Below are 26,286 nucleotides of genomic sequence, written 5' to 3' on the forward strand. Positions count from 1 at the left end.
GACTTTAATAAGGTTATGTGTTTACACAAAACCTTAAAAAGACAGACAGACAGACATTGAACCGATTTTAATAAGGTTTTGTTTTGCAAACAAAACCTTAAAAAAACAAGTCGAGAAACCGGATGCTGGGCGCTCCAGGTATGAAAGGGTTTCTTTGCTTCTTGTGTAAGTATATTTGAGTGTAGAACTATCCCATTTGTGCGGAGCCCGTTATGTATATGCATTTAGTATGTCAGATTTAGTACTTCAGGTTGTAAATTTACATGGTAAAGACAACTTTGAGCTACGGTAACTTTGTTGCTAATAGTATGATTTTGATCGAACTTACGGATAATGTGCTTCGTACTATATTTTATACTACTGCCAACTTTTATAACTCTGGGATAAACTTAAGGGGGGTTTTACTCAATTTTCCCAAAAAAATATGGTAATATACTATTATTAACTTAATTTGAACAGATATCGATATGGAGAGTATTTTGAGGCCTGGGCACCACATAGAGGCAGCTTCATGATTTTTTTCAAATTTTTCGGTTTGGTAGTTTCTGAGAATGGGTCCGTTAAAGAAATCATCACTTTCTACCCCGCCCACTCCCCGCCTTTATAAAAAATTTTCAAAACTAAGACCGACTTCGAAAAGTCGGATGTCTTGGCAAAGACATATAACTTGAAACTTGGCAACGCTTGAAAAAGTCATGATTGGCGAGTTTTATATCATATTTATGCTTATATTTTTAATCTACCGTAAATCATCTACCAATCAATGTCGGCCTCCACACCGATTCAACTACGTCCGTGAGTATACAGAATTCAGAAATTACTGAAACAAGGTGCATTGACGAAAGTTGAAGTCTTCCTCCGCGAAACTTATTTCAACGGAAATGAATCAACATTTTAAAAATCTTCTTCGCAATCTAGAAAATCCTCAAGTAGTAAATATTCAAAGAATATCAAACTTCCTACGGAAATTTCATTTGTAAAATGTTTTTCAATAATAATTTTCTGCAAGTAGGGTAACAAATTATCCATCAAAGGGTCATTTATGCACTTCCAAAAAATGTTTCATTTGTTCCCGGGGGAAGCATTCTATTCAGATTGTTGACAAGATCCCAATAATCCGGTAACTCGTTCGCAAACTAGCTGCCAACATTTTCCGAAGTATCCTTAACTACTAAGAAATAAGATGCTTCCTCGCTGATACAATATATTCAAAACTTCTAATGAAACATCTATTATTTTGTTGAAACTCCATAATTTCTCTTTTTCTCGAGATAGGAAGAATAGAGTTGTTCGTGGGAAAGTATTCAGTTGTTATAACTAACAGGCTGGGTCTTACGATTCCTCACAGAAGCTCCAGTTTCCAACATACTAAAGTTTCCGCAGAGGTACAAGTGCCTTGGCTGAAGTTTCTGAGAAGAATGTTGATTTTAAATGAGAATTTACTTCGAAAACGAAGCGTTCGTAACGACGACACTTGTGGTGAAAGTACATATGAAACTCACAAAAACTAAAGTAAAATTGATTTTTTCTCACATTTATATTCAGCGATCTGGAAATGCGAATTTCTTTAGCCACTATATAGTAAATAGGGAAAATTCAAGCCACTCCTAAATGAGCAACCATGAGTGTCAGTGTAAGCGTCACTTTAGTCAAATCCTTAAAGGAATTTGACATTTGCAGTACTTTGGTATATTAGATATATGAATTGATATGTTAAGTTGTATGTGGAGATGAGTACTGCGGACAATACGTAAAATTCAAATTCAGATACCTTTATTTAAAATGTCTTTCATTCCATCGTTAATTTCTTAGTTTCTTCCGCATTTAAGGTTTTCTTGTGGTTAGAAATTTTAAAAAATTAGTGTTCTTTCTCTCTACTATTTGCTTCTGTTACAAATCAGGAATGTTCTAATGAACAATTATTTTGCAGATAGCTATAATGTCCATACGGCTTGACTATGGAATATAGTCATGTGGGGTATCAAATTAAAGGTTCCCCTTAGTACTTTCCGGAGCCAATATTAGTTTTGATACTGACTGCAAAGGGGTACGAAAAGGGTCATTTACTTAAAGCACTCATTCTTAGAAACTGCCCAACCCAAATATCTGAAAAGAAATATGGTGGTCTATGCGCATGGTAGCTAAGCCTTAAAATACTGTCCATAACGACACTGGTGTTAGCGATTGTTAAGACAGTATATTACCATTTATTTTTATTTATTGTAAGTATATTTTCTAGAAATTGACTGTAAACCCCCCTTTATCCTAAAATGTAGTATTATAGACTATACTGCGCAGTATAGAGCATCATACCGACAAGTTTGGTGGAAATCACACTAGTACTAACAAAGTTATAATAGATCAAAACTATCACTTCTGCTTAAATTTTTTGCATTCTAAGACTTTGAATGTCAGTATCGTGCTAAATTGAATGGTTTCGCAAACTAAATGGATAAACATTACGAGCTAGGTGCAAATAGGACATACCTGAAACGTTTCCTGACTTGTCTTTCTGCAAAGTCGCTTCTCCACTGGACAAAGTTCGTGCTAGGCTTCTACACTTGCCCGTGTTCCAATGAGAGTATAGCATTGCCGGGCATACCGCATTCTTCAGTTCCGTTGCTAGCTTATTGCTGGCTGGTTATAATGTACCTATTAATCATAATATCTCAAGTAAACCTATAACCGTTGGGAATTTTAGTATATTCCCTACTTACAGATCTGGTATTAAGTGTTCTCCCAGATGCCTCCACCTACTTTGCACAAATGCTGGACACTGTCCCAGAATGTGCATAGAGGTTTCATTACACCCCGCACAGAACCTGCAGGCAGTGTTCGCAGATATCCCTACCTTCCCTAGGTGATAGTTTAACCGATAGTGACCAGTGAAAATTCCTACTATGATTCGGAGGTTCTTTTTGGTGAGGTTTAAGCAATTCTTTATGCGCATGGGTTCGTATCCCCTAATAAGCACCTTGGATTGCTTCATTCCTGATAGCCCCAGCGCAGCTACCTCAACCGTTCCTCTTCATTTTTTAATATCATAGCCATGAAACCGTTTCCGATTCCACAGACGGGTTTTCCTCCCTTCTTGGCTAGTTCTGCCGCTGTCTCATTGCCTTCCAACGCAACATGGCCTGGCACCCAGGGTATCTACACCTTGTTGGACGAGCCGAGCGTATTCAGTTTCTCATGGCATTTCCACATCCGCGATTGATATGGAGTTACACCGGCCGTGGAAAAACTTCGAGAGAGGCATCTTCAATGGTATGGTCACGTGATTCGCGCTAACGAGAATTCTCTTGCCAATATTGGTCTAAACATCGAACTCGATGGTAAGCGACCAAAAGTCCGGCCGAAACAAGCAAGATACGCTGAATGGGGCTTTAAATGCCTCGAGATTGCATTCAAGTCAGACATTTAATGGGGCCAAATGGCGATGCCGATCACGACGCTTGTGAACAAGAGTCGGTGAGAATAGCAATGTTCTGCCCCCTGCAGTTCCTTTGGAGATTAAAGGAGGCACATCTGCCTATGGCGTATATTTCCGCCTGAAATATGCTAGTGTACCTATCCATTGGTCCAAGTACATTTTCCTTGGACCAATGACACCGGCACCCGCTCCCTCTGCTGTGAGGATTCCGTTAATGTACCAAGTAATCAGCTGTTGGTTTAAGCCGTATGTCTTAACCACGCTCTGCCTTGTTACTCCAACGTATCTCAAACTTCTTATCAAAGTGAAACCTCGTTGTCATGTTATCCCTTGGTAACAGTAATTCGGAATACCACCTAGAAAGAATATCAATCTTTCTTCGGTTTAGGCAGCTCCTCGATTCACTGATATTCCCGGCCATCCTCAATATTGCCCTTCTTGCCTGCATCTGTATGTGCAAATAGAGGGGGGTTAATCCCAGAAGAACCTTCAGGAATGCCATTTGGCATGTCCTCATTGCCCCACTGATACACACACAAGCCAGTCTTTGGAGTTTGTTTAACTCCCTGGCTTCTGTGTTCAGTTCAGTTCTTTTCATATTACCGGCCCATAGGTAATCATTGCCCTTACTATTGCAGTATATATCTAAAGTAGAATCTTTGGGCTGCAAACCCCATTTTTTCCTGCTATGGACCTGCAAGTCATCAGAGCACTCGTGGCTTACCGACAAGTGTTTCCGACATATGTCTTCCAGAATAATTTTTGGTCTAGCGTAATTCCCAAATATTTGACCTCTGTTTCTCGCTTCTCGTGGTGCTTTTGGCTGGATTGATCCGCACTCCCACCTTCCTGCACCAGGCACTAGGAACTCCAGTTTGAATTCTACCACATAAGGTATCCTCTCATTTGCCCCTACAGATTAAAAAAATGTCGTCCGCGTAACTCTGATCTGTATTCCAGCATTTGTTAACACGTCCAGGAGTTCGTCCACTACCATACTCCACACAAGCGGCGATATTACCCCGCCCTGTGGACAACCTTGAGTAGCATTGATGACAATAGAATTTTTACCTGTCGGTGCTTCGATTTGCCTACTCTCTAGCATCTTACCCAGCCAGAAAGCCAGGGTGTTTCCCACTCCCTTGCAGGTCAAGACATTTTGTATCTCTGTGTGCGATGTGTTGTCGAATGCTCCTTCGCTATCCAAAAATTCACACAGTGCTATTTCTTTTGCTTCTACGCCATCCCGTAGTACATTCGTCAACTGATACAGAGCAGCTTCAGTTGACCATCTCGCCCGGTAAACGTGTTGATACCGGGGGGTTACGCTTTAGAACGTTAGTTCTGATACAGTTGTCTATGAGCTTCTCCACCGTTTTGAGTAAGAACGATGTTAACCAAATTGGTCTGAAAGATTTAGGGTGAAAAAGATCCTTTTTTATCGCTTTCAGAATAAAGTCCACTTTTGGCCGTCTTCATGCCGTTGGTGTATATCCCAATGCTATGCTGCCTTCTACCGGAAGAGACTCTAAGATGATTCCTAGGCCTCTCTGGAAAATGCTACTTACTCCGGGTGATTCCGGTGGGTTAAAAGTTCCCACTGCCTACCTTACCTTAGCTTCCAGGCCTACCTCTTTTGTTGGTTTTGAGTTCTCCTTGCTTCCCCTTTCATTCGTTGTTGGGGTGCGTGTTGTCGCATGCTGCCGTGGTGAACCCTGTCCTCCTCATTTTTGGTAAAAGTCCTATCTTCCTTCTTCAAACAGACAGAGGATATTGTCCAATCTTTGCTGCAGATTTGTAAAAGCTAATTGCTTCTGTGATCCCTTCACAGAATTCCCTGAAGTTGTTCTGTTTTGCTTTCCTAATCGCGTTGCTATACACAGTCAATGCTTTTTTGTGCCTCTGCCAGTCCCCGGTTTGTTTTGCCCGGTTGAAGAGTTTTCGTGCCTCTGTTCTCATTCTGGCCAGGTTCCTGTTCCATCATGGGGCGTCCCTTGATGACTTAACTGTCTTTGCAGAACCGCTGCCCTCATATGAGGCAATGAGGACTGTGTTAAGGTTTTCCACCACTGTCTCTAGTTCCAGTTCACTCCTGATGTCACTGCCCCCTTGAAGGTGGGTCGTCTTGTTGCTCAGGTGCGTTACATAGCATTCTCAATCCGTTCTCCTGGGATTCCTTATTATCAATGTCGAATCTAATTATTCAATATTTTTCTGAATTACTTGTACTCATCAAGGAGTGAATATTTGCAATGTTTGAATCAATGTAGGTCGCAGTCACTAGTGAAAACATTGTCATGAACCCAAAACTTCGCAGCTCATGGACGCTCTCAAGTTGTGTCATGTCAGCCTGCGTGCGAATATTCGCTGTTGCATTCATTTCCTTGTTTCACAAAAAGTCACGACGAGTCACATTGACGTATTCCCGGAGAGCACGTAGATACCCGCCAAGTGTCACGTCGTTTGACGGTCATTCACTTCCACTCTCTGGGAAAGGTCGCGGATTTTCAGGATTTTCGTACGAGTGGAGCTGGCAGATGCACAGAAACGATAGGTGAAGCAATAAATAAATCAGCACACCTACCGTCAAGCCCAGAAGCTTTGCTCCATTTGAGTGCTTTGATAGCCGAAATGATTTCTCTTCTGCTTGGAGGTACAGTACACATCCATATGTTACGATGGTGGTTCATCCACAAAAGGAGGATTCTCGCCGGATGTAATACCGTTGAGAACCGTGGCGAAGTGTTTTCTCCACTCTTCAGTTGCTCGGCACCTTGGATGTCCTTCGCAGGACATTCGAAAGATTGGCGACCACACGCAAGCGCTTTCATGACATGATCCGCACTTCTGAAATCATCCGTTAGGGTGCATCCCCTACTTCCATGACCAGCGCAATAAAAAATTATCTTTTCTCATGGCGCACACTACATTGAATTTCATGGGATTTAGCACGGAATTGTAGTTCGAGCACGTCGCGCCCGCAGCATTGGCAGCGCTCAATAGTACCTTCAATGCGTTCCGTTTACCAATTCGCTTCCACGATTCCACAGTCAGCTAAATCTTATACTACCCCTTCGGGGTGTGACCAACCACCTGCGTAGCACCCGAGCTAAAGAAAGTTTTTGATAGTGGCCCAATGCTTCTCAGGCGAGCTACCCAGTGTATCTTCCATTCCATGAGCAAGGTAGCTCACCAACTGTCAGGCGACAGTTAAATCATACAAGCGGTCCATGTTGAGTTCAGGGGCTCGTAATACGCAAGTAAACGTAAGCGACCATCAAATGGTTTTGATTTCGGTTCGAAGGGGATATGAGCGCCTCTTTTGTTACGCACATCAATGCGACGCAGGACAATATGCCACAAATGACGAGGCGGTGGATCTCGCAAAAATCCGCAAAGTTCCCACCATTACCGCTAAGATCACCAAGATCGTGTTTCCAATGAGAGGTGTTGTCAGAGCCTTGACATTCAGATCACCATTCACAATCACAATATTATCAGAATGAATCGAGTCACAGTACAAAAGCACATTGCCGCAAAAGGGAGAAGGGTCTTACTTCTCTTAAGCTATAATGTCCATAGGATCAGCTTGTTGTCTGACATAATTTCTGAATACAACAGGAACAACATTTTTGAAAGCAAGTTTACAAATTTAAAAAATTTCCTGCTTCTAACCTATAAGACTGTAGTTTTCGAGATATTTAATTGACTTAGGAAGTTCTCCGTTTGAAAATGATAGAAATTTCTTCTCATATGCACTAGAGCTCATAACAGCGCACCGTTTTCAGTAATTCGCTATTTTAAATTAATGCTTACACATATTCTTGTAATTGTGCGATCATTCGACAATGATGAGATGATATTAAACCCTTTAAGCTCTCGTCCTTTTACTGTCTCAAGTGTACCTGCGTCAACCTTCTCCCTTGTCTCTCCTCCTCATTCTGGGACAGAAATTAAAGTTTCAGCGCTGTTTGTGTGGAGGGGGTTGCAAAATGGATTTTGAGTGATACAAAGTTTGGTTGATGGAATTACATCGTGATATCTGAAGACTCTAACGTACCAGTTTGTGCTTTCGGCATGCATAGTTTCTATACGTTAGCGGCAGGTACAGACAGGACATTTACATATACATGAAGGTACATGAATGTGTATGCGAAGTTCCTGGAAAGACCCTACCAGGAAACATATGACAAACGTTCAACACTCTGATCTAAATTACCTCATGTCAACCCATTGGCTGGGCGTTAAACTCTACAAGATTTTTGCGGGCTTTTCATTAAAGATGTTCTATTGAGAGGCCAAAATCGATTAGCTCCTCAACAGAAATGAGAAATTGTTATCAGCCCGGCAATCCTCCTCAAAATAGGAACCATAATTTCGTTCGGTTTCCGTTCACAAATCCTTCATGTTCCCCACTGGGCAAGTCGTGCAAGCATCCCTTCAAGAGCAAGAACAGAGCATCGGGTATTGTACAGTTTGTTGCATCATCTCAAACATATCTATTCGTCCTTGTGCACACCAAATGTAGTTGTTGACAATAAGGTGCATGTTGTTGCTAGTTGATTTCGGTCCATGTACGACGAGAGATAACATATTGCATTGTTTCCAGTAATTTGGCTGAAAACACGGAATATTTAATTATCATGTGCGGCTGGGCTTTGTACTCCTTGTGCACCCCCCTACCCCACTCGCCCGTCTTCCGATTCATGTGGCTTAGGAGGTGCCTGCGAACTCACATAAATTTACATAGAACTTGTCGTAGGATAACAGTTTGGTCCTGTTGATAAACTGAATCGTTACCCCCGTCTGATTTAATTGACAAAGTGGTTAATTTCAATTTCATTTCATCTCGGTCTGATTGAGTTGGATGCAGTGGCCATTCAAGAAAGATCAAAATGGCGTGATTTGATTTGGGTTTCCACTTATCAGTGGAGCCGGGTACAAGGTTACGACTCGCATTTTGTAATTTTGTGCAATGTTCCCTGTCTATGAATAAGATCGTGCTTTTGGTTCAAGATGCATCAGATACTCTTTTGGTTTTATATACATAGCCGATGAAAATTGAACATTTATAACGCATGTAGGCAGGGAGTGGGAGGAATTTAGACAAAAACTATTTACTCAAGTTCGAAATGCAGGTTTCATGTTTCGATTCTATGCAAATTAGAACCTTATTCAAATAGCTCCTAGTCTGCCTATGGCTCCAAATTTATTTGACTGAACTTCAGCCTGATGGTTTGCGGAGATTACGGTCATGATAAAGCCGATAGGTAGTCGTAAGCTCATCGATGGTCTTTTGAGAGATGTTAACGGTAGACTTTTCGTCGACGATGATCAGCAGCTGAGAAGATGAAAAAGTCACCTCTTGTGAGGATATCAAAGGCTATAGTTTCATGTGAATACCACTTAAAAGTGGTAAAGGCACCTTGCAAAACTTTTCGCACAGTCTCTGCGAGGAAGATTCTCAGAGAAGTTTAAAGTTCAAAGCGAAATCCGCCAAGGATTGCATCTTATCACCGATACTTCTTCTTTTGGTTATCGGTAACGTTCTTCATGCTGCCATGGATGTAGAAGGTTTGAAGCGACTAAATCATCTGTCCTCAAAAATCTCGACTACACTGTCCACATCGTTTTTTTTTTCTCATCGAATCACGAATCTTGTCCAAATCTGGATCTGGAGATGGGGGTGCGCAACGTTGCACTAAAGACACGCTAGCAAGGTCAATGTTCTCAGTCTGACAGATCATTGCACTCTTTCTACCATATTTGCATTCATGTGCAGAACACTGGAAGTAATTTGTATATTTCGAAATTTTCTTTTCTGCCGGTGACGGTGGCTCCGAACGCATTAACAACGTTAAATCCGCTTGGGGCCTTCTGTCCAAAGACCATTGCGAAGAGCAGTTGGTCGACGTATAAGAGTGATACCCATGGACGAATCAATTAGAAGTCGAAAGTGGCAGTAATAGGCCACATATTAAGGAAAGCCGACAACTCCACTGCGAGTTATGCAACGCCGACGAATGGGTTAGAACTACGTGGCCTAAAATAGTGGAAGATGAGTGAAGTTTCTCGAGAAATCGCGGAGGCAGCTCAAGCGCCTGAAATCGATAGCATGGCGCATTGGTGTGGTTGAAGCACTATGCCATTTTTTTTTTGTGTTCTAAATAGGACGATATTTTGTCTGTTTTTCGGTCAGTCTTGGAAGGTGGAAAGGTTCAAAACATACGGCTGACTCCTGCCATATGTTTATATCAGACACTTAAATCACTTCCTTCTCCTGCGCTTACCCCGCCGGACAAACATTTCGGTATTACATCGCGGAGCAGGATCAGTTACGAACTGCGGCTTGTCTCCTTACTTGCTATTTTCCTCCGAAGCTTCTACTTCCTCAGCAGGTTGGGGATCGTCTTCATTGATTTTCCACCAGCCTCCAAGTTTCAAAGGCTAACATATGATCCACGATGTTGTCGGGTAACAGCCGCGCCCCGGCATCAATTTTGTGCGTTTTTGTGCGTCAAATTTCGGGCAGTTAAAAATAACATGCTCCGCATCCTCACACATAATCGGCAATTTGGGGTCGCCAACCCCGAAGCGATAGAGGTATCCACGGCATTTTCCGTGTCCACTTAGGAGTTAAGTTAGGTCATAGCCTTCGTTTGATCTTTTTTAAGACATCATGAATAATCTTATAAGTGCATTCCATCTTTGCTGCCACTCCTTTCATTTCGTGCATACGATGGGTCATAGGGACTTCGACCCAAGTTCGGCAAAGTTTCAATGGGGACCATGCCTGCTATCACATGATGCTGCTTCATCTGTTGTTGTAGGGTAAGCGCACGACGTTCGCATTGCACTCAATCGATATGCTGCTGTGCTTCTACCTTCAATGCTGATGCCCAGACTGAAGCTACTTAAAGCAAGATGGAACTAACAACTCTCGAGATAAGGAGCCGATGGACATTCGGTAACATTTGTGCGAACAATGTAGCAACTCTGAAAGCCTTCGTCAAAAAATTCTCAAGATGTGGCTCGGGTCGCAGTCATTGGTCAACCAGGACTTCTAGGTATTTGAGCGTTTGTTGCGAATGCATAATGTGTTCGCCAACCTTGACTTTAATGGACGTTTCCTTTCTTCGCTTGCCAATTAAAGCTTGCACGGTTTTATGCTCTACTAGCGTCAGACCAGCTTCTTCTATGCCAAAAGTTGTCCCGTTTGTGAGAACCTCGATCTCCTCAATATTGTGTGCCACGATAACCACTTCGTCTGCGAAGCCAGTGATTGGGGCAGTTGCAACTTCTGTCATTATTATCCACAGAAGAGAACCGACGACTGATCCTTGAACCCCGCAGGCATGCAGTAAGCTACCTCCGTCTACGTTGAGTTCAATAGGGGGATCCTCATGCACGCAAAATGAAGGTGTTCAATTTTTTCTTCACTGAATATAGTCATTCTGGGTTTCAAATGAAAGGTCTTGATTAGCACTTTCCGAAGCCGTTTTCAGTTTTTCCATTTGTTGGATAGGCGGGGAGATTGGGAGGTAGAAAAGATGATTTCTTTAATGGTCCCATTTTCAGAATTTACCCAACTAAAAAATCTGAAATCATGATACTGTCTCTATATGGTGCCAGGTTTCAAAATATTCACCACATCGATATCTACCAAAATTGACTTAACGATAGTGTATTACTATGTTTTTGGGAAATTTATTAGAAACCGCCATTAACCTAGGGTTATAAAAGTTCACAGTTCAAGTTATAAAAGTTCACAGTAACCTGCACTATGAGCCATGATATCACCAAATTTGATCGAAATCGTACTACTACTGATAAAGTTACAGTAGCTTAAATGTCTTCTCCGTGTAAATTTACTGCAACCTAAAATACCAAACATCAATATCACACTAAAGTGAGTAATTTGACATACTAAATACAGGTATTCGTTATGGGCTGCGTACAAATGAAATAGTTCTGCACTCAAATATACTTACATAAGAAACCGACGAAACCTTGCATACCAGAAGCGCTCAGCTTCCGGTTTTCAGACTTGTTCTTAGACATCGCGCCTGCTCGATCTGGAGGAAGGTAGTTTTTATATCTCGGGTTGTTCTTCCGATTTTATCAATATATTGCACAGGACGGTGTATTCGAAAAGGATTTATGATAGGACATCTCGTTATTTTAATAATAATAATCGCTGGGGCAACAATCCAATTGGATTAGGGTCTTGAAGTGTGTTAGAGCACTTCATTCAAGACCGTAACGCTACACTACAGTACACTGTAGGAGGCAATGTGGGCAACATTGCGCTCGCCCAAGATTATTACCCTGATTTCACTCAAGTACTCAGTCACATCCGACACACGATACAAATCTCACTGCCACCAGTGAGATTTGAACCGCGACCTTCCGTAGGACAGCTTTATTTTATTATTTATTTTATTTTATTTATTTTAGACCAACAAATATTCAGGTTTACTGTCATTAGTGTAGTCGGGCTATAAATTTCCTTAGAATCGTGACCATTTGACTTGAAGTCAATGAAAGGATGGTGCAACTGATGACCATATTTCAAAAGTTTTTCCACCGTTTGACGGAGAGCGAAACTCTGATCTGCTACTTATTTGCCTAAAGTAAAGCCTCTTTGACATGGTGCGATTATGTTCTGTGCATATGGGGCTATCTGGCTTAGCAAGATAACGGGTAGGGTCTTAGAAATGGTACCCAACAACGTGATACCTCTATAATTGCTGTGCTCTGTAATATTCCTTTCTTAAAGTTTTGTGAAAGACAAAACCATATTAAAATCAATTCAGCGTCTGCCTATTCAGTTGCCTGTCTGTCTGTCACACCAGATTCATCAATATGCATGAAGTGCAGAGAACTGTGTATATAAAAAACAGTGATTACTCGAAGTGCGTGCATGTATTCAGAGCGGAGCAGCAGGAGAGATTCATTCGCTCTCTATGCTGGCTCCCTTTGGGATAGAACTACTACTACGTACCAAAACTGTCTTTTGGCGTGGTCTTTTCATATCATAAGAATACTGTAGCTTGTCTTTTCGCACTTCGCATTTCTGTCTTGCAGCCATTCTTTACTACATTTCGGTATTTCTGCGTTCCGCCAGTAGTTGAAGTTATGCTTCTGAGAGTACTCCCATCTCGGCAAGAAGCATCCAAACACGATATATTTCTTGAGACATCTGGCGCTGTTCACTGAATATTCCACAAGATTACCAGGAATCTGCCCTCAGCACTGAGTTCTCTCAACATTTCCTTGGGTTCTGTGTTAATCCGCTACCACCGGCTCTGACTTTAAGCACTCGTTTCGGAATCCTTGCCTAGTGTATTCGTTCGACGTGGCCAGCCCATTGCCATTTCCAAATTTTGACTACTGTCAATACTGATCGGTTGTCAAATAATTAATGATTATATCTGATTCGTAGGCATCTTCTTCTTCAAGGGGGAATAATGTGTTTTAATGGAAAACCTTTCATTTGTTGAGGCTAGGCATTCCACCGCGCAAATTAAAGGAGCCAAGTTTAAACAGCTGTAACGCCGCCATTTTTTTTCTTTTATAAAACAGAATAGTATGTTCACATTTGAATTTCAATGTCAATTTACAATTTCATTCAATGTAATAAATACTCTCAGTTTTCCGTAAAAAAGTTATTGGAAAACCCGTTGCCTGGAGGGACATCCCCCTTAAGAAATCTTCAAAATCCCTCCTTCCACAAACTAGGAATTCCTGGCTTTCGACTTACTTTCTGTTCTGATTGGCATAACGTAAATATATGGTTATCATTCACCCCTTGGTGGTGTATAGTGCGTAAACCACACCTACACGCCATCGTTCGCGGTTACTTCCAATGCGCTTCGGCTCCCCCCACGAATATCTGAGATGAGCATACTCCTCTTCTACTGTTATGCGCTAGGTGCACTCGTCGGCCATCTTGGGAGAGTGGCTTCCACTGTACGAAGTAGCCATCACAGCCACTTTCGTCGTCCGATCGCAGTGCCTGACTGTGCGCCGAAAAAGATCTTCGTTTGAGATAGTCAGGCCAGCGCACTCCAATGACACAACGCAGACAGATATTGACCAAAGCTAGGAGCTTTTGGGCAACAGTGGAGTTCGCCTTCCATATGCTACTCCCATATAACAACACAGAATACTCTCGACTTGATCTTGGTGTTGAAAAAACTGCATTTTTAGATTTTAAACTGGGCAGCGAAAGTGAATCTAGCGACTCGTCAAACTGAAAAACTGGGTTTTGTTGGTTGTTTATCATCAAACCAACTCTACTTGGTTCTTTGAACTCCTCCACGTCCTCCGGACGAGGCAGTATGAAGGACGTCGCCGATAACAAAAAAAGTAATATCGGTGATAATATGTATGTTTCTCTGCAATGCCCGTCCTGCATAGAGCACTTCAGATACACTCCCTGTTCGCACAATCGAAAGCTTTCTCTCAGGTGTAGTGGAAAACTCCGCGCACTTTCCAAAATGATCGCTACGGTGTTGATGTGGTCAATCTAGTTCTCGAGATGTTCTCTAATGTATTCGAGAATTATTTTAGTTAGTATTTTGGCAACGGCAAGGAACACGCCGATACTATTTCAATTGACATATTCAAAACAGGGCCCCTCTTTGGGATTTCACGATCATCCCTTTCTTCCACTCTCTGGGAAAGGTCCCTAATTTCCAAGATTTTCGTACGGGTCAAAGCAGCAAATCAGCATTAACTGCAGGGACAGCGATAAACAACTCTGCGAGGTGTCCGCCAAGCCCAGCGATGAAGTGTTCTTTCCACCTCTTCAATTGTGCATCATCGTGGATGAGAAGTCGGCCGTTTGCGACCATATCCAAGCTCTTTCGTGATGCAATATACATTCCAGCAATTACTGTGATCTGTGGCATCTTTCGCTTTCCCGACGAGTACAATTGCAAATTCTCTCTTGTCACGGCGGTGCTAAACTTCTCGAGATTTCGTCCGATTCTGGAGTTCGAGAGCGTCACGCCCGTCATCATTTGCACCGGTCAGTAGATCCTTCAATCCCTTCTGTTCATTGATCCGTTTCCGCGATTCTACAGTCAGCTAAATCTTCGGGAAGTGGCCGAGAAAAGAGTACTTTTGATGGCAGCCCAAAGCTCATCGATTTTGTCTGGCGGTTTACTCAGCACATCTGCCGTTCGATCACCAATATAGCTCTCCACTGTCGAGTGACAGCTGGTTCATACAAGTGGTCGATTTGGGAACGAACGTAAGCAACCATCAGATGGAGATCTCATTCGAGTCTGATGTCAGCGCCTATCTTGTTAGCACATTCAACAGACAACTCCTAAATCTACTGCTGAAATGGATGATCTGATTGCTCGTACGACGCCGGTCAGTTCAAACCTAACTGACCTGATGGCAGGCTCCGTGATCGAACAATGTGTCACCAATGACGAAGCGGTGGAAGTTGCAGAAATCCACGAACCTCCCAGAAGTAACCCGACACCGGATTCACGTCTATTATTACTGCTTTCCAGAATACAAAAGTGCATTGCCGCAAGAGGGAGGGGAATACTCTCCAGAGTCCCACCATCCCAGAAGGTCCAACTTTTATCGCTGGAATTCCCGCTCAAGATGGAGAAAGCGACCATTTTAAGAACCCTCGACACCGTTATCGAGGAACGTGCGCACATTCTAAAAACCAATCATATTCCGTTTTCGATAGTCAAAGATCGTTGCGGTGCTGTCAGTCCCTATCCGAAGCGTGGTTGACGGTTAATTAAGTTTCAATATTTGCAGGTTGCCAGCCCACAAATTTCTATCCTCTTATAATAAGCACGGGAAGCTTGGAGTGTATTCTTAAGCCCCAACTCAGAGGGCTGAATGACACCATGATTGCAATCATTTATCGTAATTTGTTTAGGAAGATAATATTTTAGCATTCCAGATTAGTTGAAGGGTCCCAATGCCTTTCGAACGCGCGGTCAAATGTGGTCACGGCGATTTAATTCAACACTAAAACGTTAACACAAAACAAATAGTCTGTTCTTTTTCCTCATAGTAAAATCTTGGAGTATTGTAAAGTAATGTATATTGTAATGTGTAAAAAATTGATAAATTTTGCTTTTGTTAAACTTTTTACTCAGTGAATATTTTACATATAGTGAAATGCCCATATAAGTATGTACGATTGTTACCACGGTAGGTGCAGTTTTAAATTTGAACTTAATACGACAATTAAGCTCCATCGTAAAACTAAGCAAGTTTGGTATTGACTCGTAAAAATTAAGTAAAAATATTTTATTGTGACCATAAAGCATTTGATTCTATTTTTCGCTTTTTTCTCTTCTTGGCTCATTTACCGATGGCTCCCACGTCTTTCTCCTCTTTCCAGATTGGCTACTTGGACGTGGTTATTCCGCCAGATTTTGTTGCCGAAGACACCTCATCGGACGTTATAGTGCCGGAGGGCAGCTCAGTGAAATTGACCTGTCGGTAAGTATAGCTCCTCTACTCCCGCTACTGCTTCCCCAAAGGATACCCGACCCATACTTTTCGTTAGGAATGCACATGTTGAAGAAAATATATAGCGAATTGATGGACATTTACAGCCATTGAGTAGTGGCGCTCCGAACAAATATGAGCTGGCGGTAAAGAGTTTAAAGACACCAAAAGGAGTATTCAGACAAATACGAACCTGGAACGAACGTGCGAGAATTTTTATTGCTGCGCCGTCCGTCTTACACTATCCTTTTACGGGGGATAGTAAAACTGGAGTAATGTTCGCCTCAGTGTTATTTCTCTCGTTTCGCCTCCGACCACTGCTAGGATCATAAATTAAAGAGCAGTTGGATGGAGTCGGGCATTTGTGTGGGAATAGTGAGTGTTGCAAAGGTAGTTTAGCCAATCCACTATTGCCCATTGCTCCTGAAAGGTTATTAAGATCAGGTCAAGATATTATTTGAAAAGTCGCTACTTTTTCTACTCAATTTTTAGTATGACAAGTTTAAGGGGTTTGATAAAAACTACAATCATATGCATAAACTCTTCCTCAAATATCTCCAGAAATTAGATCAATAAATGTACAAAAAAATAAGAAAATTTCCGAAGAAAGCATTATCCATCAAAAATTAATTTTTACCAAGAAATATTAAGCATTGTACTAGAAATAATTCGAAGTAACCGCAGGTTTGAAAACATCTTTTGAACTCCAGAACAGTCGTCGAGCTAATTTTGAATGTTTCAGTAAGAATAAAAGCTTTCTTCAGTACCTGTTTCAAGGATGCAAACAAGTGGTAACGCCCGGAAGCAAGTGAGTATGCCGAATGTCAAGGCATTTTCTAGCGTTTCCAACATCTTAGGCTGTTGGTTTTGCATACGGAAAAACCGTTTTGTGCTGACGTTTTCCATATTCGTTTTTTGCAAGCAATGCGCAGTTCGGATTTAACGTTTTTTGTCGGTAGCATTCAATATTGAGAGTTGGTCAGGTTACAGATTCTTCTGCTTTATACTAAGCACAGAACGTGATATCTGTGTGGATGGGTTTTTGTTTCAAAAATTCTCTAAATAAATCAATTTATTTTCCACCGTCAGCCAATACCTGATGAAGGAATAACTTTATTTTGAAACGATTTTCCAAAAAGCTAGATCGACCCACTCATCGGTGATCCTGGGATAGTGGCTTTCTGCGCTGCCACCCTCGTCTTCTGATCAATATGTCTACCTATGTCTTGCACACAAACCAATGCCGGTTCACATTTCGAGTTGTCCCAAGCCAGACTGATGGTAACCTTTCATGCGAAACTGACATACAATGGCACGAGGAGAACACTGCGCGGAGTTTGGTGCCGCTGTCAGCAGAAACACCGTTTCCTGGATGTACATCCTTTTTAAGGCAAGCAGTCCAAATTGAAAACCTGAGTTATAGTAGTATTAAACTTTAAACTTATGTTATTTGATTAGATTTCCAGATCGAGAGCCGTTTGGACAGAGTCCATTATTCAGTGTGGGAGCAAGCGGATATCATCAAATAAATTGAGGTTTTTTAGGAGATAATATTGCCCTCTAAAGCTCTCCCTTTCCTTCAGGAAAGGGAGCATGGAAAACATCACTAATAACAGCGACACAAATTATCTCGAGGCTGCATGTGATATTTCAAGCTAGCATAAGTTTTCAGCTATTAGCTTCTTTGGAATGGTCATCCTCCAAAGGGTAGTATAGGTCCCAGGGTGAAACTTGGATTGATACCCATGATGGAGCATAAAACCTGGGAAATGCCTGCTGAATCAACACAAACAGCTCTACTACCAAACTCTCCACCTCCACGTGGTGGCCGCTGGGAGCTCTTTCTTAACGAAAAACTGCAGATGGAGAAGGATGAAGGCGTGTCTCCCGCGCCTAAAAACGGGGCAAATTGTACCAACTGGTCCTCTAAGTTGGGAGTTGGGTAGGGATGACAACCCTACACGGAAAACAATTTGTTACGAAGCCACAACAGGAGCCTCGGACTGGACGGATGAAACAACGACGAACCCGGCAACGACAACGGAATAACGATTTGGGCATTTCTTCAGGAACGTGCGCTCCATGTACAGACCGAATGTTGCTGAGCAAGTAGCCGATACCCTGTCCCAATATAGGGCTGATGTAACAGCATTACAGGAGATGCGTTGGACAGGGACCGGTTTCCTGGAGAAGAGTCACTACAGCATATATTATAGTGGCCATCCAGTAAATCATGCGCTCGGAGTAGGTTTCTTAGTCAGCCAAAAAATGAAACCTGCTGTTATCGGCCTTGAAAACATCAGCGAACGGCTATGCATTCTGCGCTTGCAAGGCAAGTTTAGAAATATAAGCCTCATTAACATTCACGCCCCTACAGAGGAGACTGCAGAGTCGGAGAAGGATACCTTCTACGAGGCAGTAGAACGAACCCTCCAAGCCTGAAAAAATGAACCACATGTTGATCGAACGCCGCTGCCTCATAGCTTTGATGAATGTCAAAATATATAAGAGGGTCAATATAGACTCAGATCACTATCTCGTTGCCATGGTGCTCCGAGCTCGAATAACAACACCACATAGAATCCCCTCTGACAATCAAGTGAGAGTTAACACCCAAGCCTGGATGCCGCAATAACCGTAGTCAACAGAGGACCTGGAGATGAAGCATCAACGAATGATCTTCACAACCACCTGAAGAACCTTATCATTGCTACGGCTACAAACATACTTGGCCCCAGCCGCAAAAGGAGTCGGAACAGCTGGTTTAACGAAGAATGTAAGCTAGCAACGGAACGAAAGAATGCGGCATAACGAGTAATGTTGTGTTCTCAAAGAACGCGGGCACGCGCGGAGACTTATCACGAACTCCGTCGAAGGGAGAAGCAACTTCACAGACGGGAAAAGGAGACCTGGGAGAATGAACAAGTCTGCGAACTAGAAAAGTACAGGAAGCAACCGCACCAGGGGCGGAAATTTTACCAACAAGTCAGCAGGATGAAGCCTTATACACCTGCATGCTATCCTCCCGAGACAAAGAGGGAAATCTGATTTGCGACAGAAGGGGCATATTGGAGCGATGGGTTGAGTATTTTGATGAGCTACTGAACAATCAGAACATCGGTGAGTTGGAGGTCCCGCCAACTGAAGACGACGGACAAATACTGCCACCACCAAGTTTAGGAGAAACAGTCCGTGCACTTCATCGGCTAAAAATCATAATTCGCCAGGAGCCAATGGAATTACAACCGAATTGGTTAAATATGAAGGCGACCAGTTACACCAAGTGGTTCATCAACTTGTACTCAAGGTATGGGACAGCGAATCAATGCCTGACAATTGGCAACGAGGCATTATCTGTCTCATACATAAAAAGGGAGATATCACACAGTGCAGCAATTATTGAGGTATCACGTTGCTGAGTACTATCTATAAGATATTCTCAGCTATCTTGCTAGGCCGGATAGCCCCATACGTCCAGAACATCATTGGCCCATACCAAAGAGGCTTCACTCCACGCAAATCAGTAACAGATCAGATTTTCTCTCTTCGGCAAGCGATCGAAAAACTGTTGGAATATGGAGACCAGTTGCATCATCTATTCATCGACTTTAAAGCCGCCTATGATAGCATAGCCAGGATAAAACTGTACACGGCCATGAGAGAATTCGGTATCCCGACGAAACTAACAACTAAAAACTGCCTTCATCCAGATGGAGCTGGTGGTAATTGGCGCGATACCTTGGGTTGCACATGAATGAAGCAAGACAAAATATATGGTGGCAATGTCAGCACCCAAAACCAACCAACCAACAACATCAATGGTCAAACGGGAAGAATAAAGATAGGAGAATACAACTTTGAGGCCATTGATAATTTCTCATATCTAGGGTCGCAAATCACAACCGATAACAGCTACGATGATGAAATCCGCGCACGGTTGTTGTCAGCCAACAGAGCCTATTTCAGTTTACAAAAACTGTTCCGCTCGAAACGTCTCACCATAGAATCAAAGCTCTTACTGTACTAGACAATGATCTTGCCAGTTCTCGTATATTCGTCGGAAACTTGGGTTCTTAGCAAGAAAAATTGCGACCTCTTGGCCGCATTCGAGAGAAGGATCCTCCGAATCCTACATGAGAATGGACGATTGCGTAGCCTACATAACGACAAAATCTATGAGCGATACCATGACGGTCCGGTTGTGAATAAAATCCGGCTGAATAGGTTACGGTGGGCGGGTCACTTAATCCGTATGGGTGAAGATGATCCCACCCGGAAAGTCTATAAGGGCAATATCTATTGTAGAAAAAGAAGACGAGGCAGACCCTGCCTAAGATGGAGCGATGGCATAGGCGAGGATGTCAGACAGCTTTTGGAGATATCGAATTTTTGGACCTTGACGCAAAACCGGGATGTGTGGAGTTCCTTATTAAGGCAGGCCTAGACCGGATACCGTTGATGATGATGATGATTCTTTATAGAGCATCCTAGATACGCTCCCTGCCTAAACTGTCAGAAGCCTCTTCGAAATCAATGGAAAACAGGTTGAGCGGTGTTTGGAACCCCACAATGATTCAAATGGCGTTCATGGGACCGATAGGGGAGAATCAAAAACGGAGTCCAGCTTGCTCTCCGCCAACTAAGATTTCGGAGTATTTTTTGTTTCACGACAGTAGGGAGTGTGCAGTTGTCGTACTCAAACGGGACGCCCTTGTTTGGAATCTTGCCGATCATCCCTTTCTACCACTCATTGAAGAAGATATCAAATTTTTCAGATTAACGAATGAGTTGAAGTAGCAACTCTGCATAATCTGAAAACGAATTGCGCGGAACAGTTCTACGAAGAGACCACCAATGCCAGTGCACTTTCTACGCTTAAGCGCATTGGGAAGCATAAGGGAAATGAATTTACTTCTGTTTGAAAAAGCAGTCCACATTCGCATGTTGACTTAGCTTCCAATATCATTGGAATGGATGTTAAACGATTGTAAGCGATGTATCGTCGAAGTACGTTGACTCGATATTATTGCAAATAGAGAACTTGGTCGGCGCACCGGCCTATCATCCATATATATAATCAGGAGTTGCAGTTGGTAGATCACACATTAAGAAGCGGCAACAATTCCTTTGCTGATTACACCACGCAATGCAACCCACGATGCCGTGTAGGTATGATTGACGCGCTACTGTGAATGGCAACCATATATATGACCATGAAACGGAGTATGACTACCTACGAACTCTTTCGTGATGTGATAAGCCATAGCAAAATCGCTGCAATTGGCGGCAACTCCTGCTTCCCTGACAAACACAATGACAGAATTTTTTTTTCCTACGACGTATGTATGCTTGTACTTTTTCATTATAACGGAGTTCCCATATAGGCGTTGCGTCTCCTCGTAGCGATCAATAGGGCTCTCCGCTCTTTAGATGCTTTTATCCACCTCCACATTTCGACAGTAAGCCAAGTCCTGCAAATTGACTCCAAGTGGATTCAGTTTCGTTATATTTCTTGATCAAACCACAATGCTGGCCACGTTGGAGTTTTACATTTTTACCGTTAGCAATTGCTCCGATATCCTTCCAAACACAGTGTCCTATCGTTTTTCAGTTAAAATATAGCTTTGGCTGCTCGAACACTGCTAAATAGCGCCGATACTACGCGTTTATCACTTTCAGCGGCCGACTGATGTCTTCCTTGAACTAATATGCTTCCTTGCCCTTCATTCCCACTTTGCGTTATTCCTGTCGTTTTGTATATTTTGCTTTGTTATAATACTAACAACAATGCTTAAAAGTCGAATATATATCTACGATGTGAGTGATTGACTATCTATTATAACAAAACTCACTTCGCCGCCCTAGAACATTTTCTGACTATCAAACTCATGAAATATGTATAAAATAATCGATATCTCCTACTATTTTTTAACTTCCTCAAATCTGAACTCTTATCTAGGAACATCCCTGCCGGCACGTAACTTTTTATGCATTATTAATAGGAGTATATTTCAGAGCACGTGGATATCCTGAACCCGTGGTGACATGGCGTCGTGAAGACGGTGAGGAGATAGTCCTTAAACATAACGCAAGCTCAAAAACAGCAGGTAAATTGGAATGATTACTTCTGCCAAGAATATGTAAAGGGTTCAAGCAGGCGACAATCTAGCCTAATATAACTCTCATTTGGATCATTTCAGCATTATCATTTCGCGGACAAGTTTTGCATTTATCAAAAATTTCAAGAAGTGAAATGGGTTCATATCTTTGCATAGCATCGAACGGAGTACCGCCATCAGTGTCGAAAAGGATATCACTGAGTATTCATTGTGAGTAGATGAAAATTAAAAATCAATAATAATTAAAATGACACATTTGGTACATTAGAAATGCTCCGAATATCAGGAAATTTGTGCTCGCTGGTGATTCTGTTATATAATCCAAAAGTTACACTGATGTGAATCCTTTAAATTTGGAAATAGTAGCTGGAAATATTGGTTAACGATCAGGCATAGCGAATATTAAAATGTAGTATTGTTTGAAGACGAAACTAACCGTTTGTTGCTAACGTTTTGTTTTTGGTTTTGTTTCACCACCCAACTTTTAAAGGAATTTAAAAAACAAGAACAGTAAGAACTGAACTGAACGCCGACAAAGATTATCGTTCGAAATTATGTCAATCTAGAGTACCTCGATAACACTGCAGATAAGTGCTAACGAAGGTTTCATGTGAGTTCGTATAAGTTGGCTTTATATAATAGTGACAGCATACACACCTTACATACGTTACCCTCCATAACTTTGTTGATAGTAATTAGATTATTTTCAAACTTTTCAAAATCATATCCTGTATTATCAGTTATGCTGGTGCTACTTCGTACTTCTGGAATGAACTTCAAGGGGTTTTCGAATAAATTTCTAAAGTATAGTAATATACCATGGTTGGTTGTGTGTGTGTTTGAGGTGAGGTGAAAGCAGTACTCACACCGTAGTGACCCATTGTACTCCACAGACAGACGGGGGGTCTTTGAAAACCAAAGAATGAAGAGCTAACCCATAGGACTTCCCACGTTGGTAACCATGTTGGTTTTCATTTAGTGGTTACGACCTTAGCCCCTTGCCATGAATGTGACGCTCAACTAGTCTCTCCGAATCAGATGATCTGCCGGATCTTTCGTTTCGAATAGTCATCTTTTCCAGGCTTCGGTATGAAAACTACTAAATTAGCCTTCTTCCAAGAGATTGACACGTAGCAAAAAGCCCTCCTATTTTCTGACAGAGTCCAACCTCGCCAACTCATCCCTTTTAACTCTCTACACACACATGAAATCCTCTCTTTCGGCTTCTAGTTTCTCACAGTATGCTTCAGTATGTTTCAAATACTTAACGAAAATCTTATACCTCTGGGAGTTCCAGAAGTTTAGCCAGTCTTCATTCTTATTGCTTTTACAAGCATGATATGATACTTCTTCTAGCACCCGCCAGTGTGTGTAATCACCTTAAATTAGGTGAATCTTTGAAGTGCAGATTTTTAGGTCAATTATTTAACGGCCCCACGTATGTAGGGGCGCGCCCTACATTTGCAGTCATAAGACTAGCTGAAGTCATGAAATCAAATAGCTTCTCTCCTCTGGGATTACCAATGCTACTGCCAGAATAAATATGTCGAGCGTTGGCATCGTTCAAATAAGGATGTGTTTTCGCCGCGCGTTGGCATATTTCAAATAAGGATGTGTTTTCACTCTCATCATCATCGGATCTTGAAGAATGACCGTTAGCTGGGTCGTGGAAGCAGAACTGTCTCATCGTAGTTGCTTCTTACCGTCTTGACATCAGGACACAACTTCTCGGTCTTATGGATTTTCATCGTGAGAGATCATAGCCCCCTTAACTCATCCAATTACTAAAATTTTATTGTCTCGAACCCATGGCTCTTGTACCAGGAAAATCTAAGAACGGTACTACAGTTTTCTCAGCCCCAGTGCCAGCAGACAGGTGAAAACTTTGACATGCTGCAAATTAATTTGACCAACCATTGTGTCTTCCTACAAAACCTTTGTCTAATATGTAATAGAAAACAACTAAAAGCGTATGCTACTAGCATTGGGGAATCACACCGTACTGCCAGGAGTAGGAAGTGCGAAGATGTTGCTATGTGGTATATTTTGTAAGTATCGAAGACTTTGCTAAGTCCCTGAGAACCTTCAGACTCTTTTGATCCAGTTCAAACACAAAGTTATACACCATAAGTTCAAATTGGCTATATATATCAGCACTTTAAATTACAAGGGCAGTTTGGAAAGTTTGTTGAGCAGCCAGTGAAGATTTTTGAATCTTTTGAAGAGCTGAGTTTTGTTTGGCCTCAATATATTTTTCTATGTAGGTGTATTCCTGGGTATCTTATCTCCTTAGACTCAAGAATGGATACGCCGTTAAACTTAACTGGAAAACATGTTCGTTTCTTCAATGTGAAAGTGACATGACTACATTCTGTTTCATTTACTTTGATTGTCCAGCGAGCCAACCATTACTCAATCTCTTTCATGTGATACTCTAGTTCGCGAGATGCGACACTAGGAGCATTCCAGTGCAGAGTTTAGCTGTACCGTCAGCGAACGTAGAAGTAAATAGGTGCGTGTGGGCAAATCTGCAGTATATATCAAATAAAGCAAAGGGCCGAGGACACTACCTTGAGGTACCCCGCTTTGATGTTATATTCTCGTGAAGTGAAAGCTGTTTGTTTAATAACAAATTTCCTGCCAGTCAGATACGACTTCATGGGTAATATGTGTATTCGTAGGTTGCTTTTCCTTCCTTTTGTAGACGAGACCTTCATGCCAGACCTTGTCAAATGTTTGTACATCGTCGAAGAGTACGTTCGAGTAGTACTTTCTACCTTCCAAAGCATAGATAACCACGGAGGCTAGTCGATGAACTTGTTCAACAGTTCCATATTTTCGTCGAGTGAATTCTGAATCCGAACCAGATTAGGAATAACCTCTTTTTGTAGCTTGGATAGCAGGAGTTTATCAAATAGCGTCAATAGTGAGAAAAGCAGGCTTATAAGTCCTTCGGAATCATCGTTGTTTGCGATAAATTCCAACATCCCGGGAAGTAACCAAGGCGCAAGATACCGTTAATATGTGTCAGTTGAGTGAATGCGGATTTCGGCAGTTCTCGAATCGATTGGTGTGCATCTTTGGCAATCGACAGTGTAATTTTTCTCCTTTATATCCTAATCAGCAAAGATTGAGGCTTTCTCGGCATCACTGCTCGCCTAACAACCCTTCGACAATCGGATTGGTGATTCGCGCAGGTTTGACCTATTGAGCTTCCTCACCGCTGTCCAAAGTGAATAATTCGTAGTCGGAAAAGAAATTAAATTTTAGAGAAGCGCTTCAGATCTTTATGTTTCTCTGTTCTCAATGCTTCTTATAATGCGTAAAATATAACCTTATTAAAATCAGCTTACTATCTGTCTGCCTGTCTATCCCACAAATTTTTCTCGGAAACGATTATAGCGATTTACACCAAATTTTGCGAAAAGGTGCGAACTGTGAACGCTCACGCATACAATGAGTTACATCATTTTACGTCGAATTTAAGGGCTTTTCCGTAAATATAGGTCCACCATATATTATAGCGGTCATCCAGTAAACCATGTACTCCGAACAGGTTTCTTAGTCAGCCATAAAATGAAACTCGCTCTTATCGGCTTTGAAAACATAAGCGGACGGCTATGCCCACTGCGTTTTCGAGGCAAATTTAGAAATATAATCTTGATTAACGTTCACACCCCTTCAGAGAAGACTGTAGGGTCGGAGAAGGATAGCCAAGTAAGGACGGAGCCCGTATTCAAGCGATACGGTGGCTCTCATTGCTTACACAAAAATGCAAATTATAACGGACTGCGGATTATTCAATTAGCAGTATTGCACGGAATGATTGTTGGAAGTGCCTAGTTTGCGCGGAAAACGGTCCACAGATAAACGTGAGCCTCTCCAGACGGGACCCACTTTCAACCAAATTGACCACGTGTTAATCGAGCGCCGCCACCTCTCAGCCTTGATGAATGTCAAAACATATAGGGGGGGACTCGGATTTCTATCTCGACATGACATGGTGCTCCGAGCTCGAATAACAACACCACCCAGAATTCCGTCTGATAATCAGGTGAGAGTTAACACTGAACAACACAGCCCTCTGTAACACCTATCAGAGGGAAATGGATACCGCAATAACCGCAGTCAATAGGGATCCTGGAGATGAAGCATCAACAAATGATCTTCACAACCACCTGAAGAACGTTATCACAGCTACGGCCACAAACATACTTGGCCCCAGCCACAAAAAGA

General features: G+C 42.1%; 1 protein-coding gene across 1 annotated transcript in view; it reads left to right on the top strand.

Moving 5' to 3' along the window:
* Positions 1–26,286, top strand: part of LOC119657695 (lachesin) — a 173,707-nt gene that overhangs the window by 79,461 nt on the left and 67,960 nt on the right. Inside the window, exons 4-6 of the mRNA XM_038064728.1 lie at positions 15,822–15,922; positions 21,947–22,038; positions 22,132–22,260. Coding sequence (XP_037920656.1) covers positions 15,822–15,922; positions 21,947–22,038; positions 22,132–22,260 — 322 coding nt within the window. The remainder of the gene's footprint in view (positions 1–15,821; positions 15,923–21,946; positions 22,039–22,131; positions 22,261–26,286) is intronic.

This window comes from Hermetia illucens, chromosome 5, assembly GCF_905115235.1.
Source record: "Hermetia illucens chromosome 5, iHerIll2.2.curated.20191125, whole genome shotgun sequence".
Taxonomy (NCBI): Eukaryota; Metazoa; Arthropoda; class Insecta; order Diptera; family Stratiomyidae; genus Hermetia; species Hermetia illucens.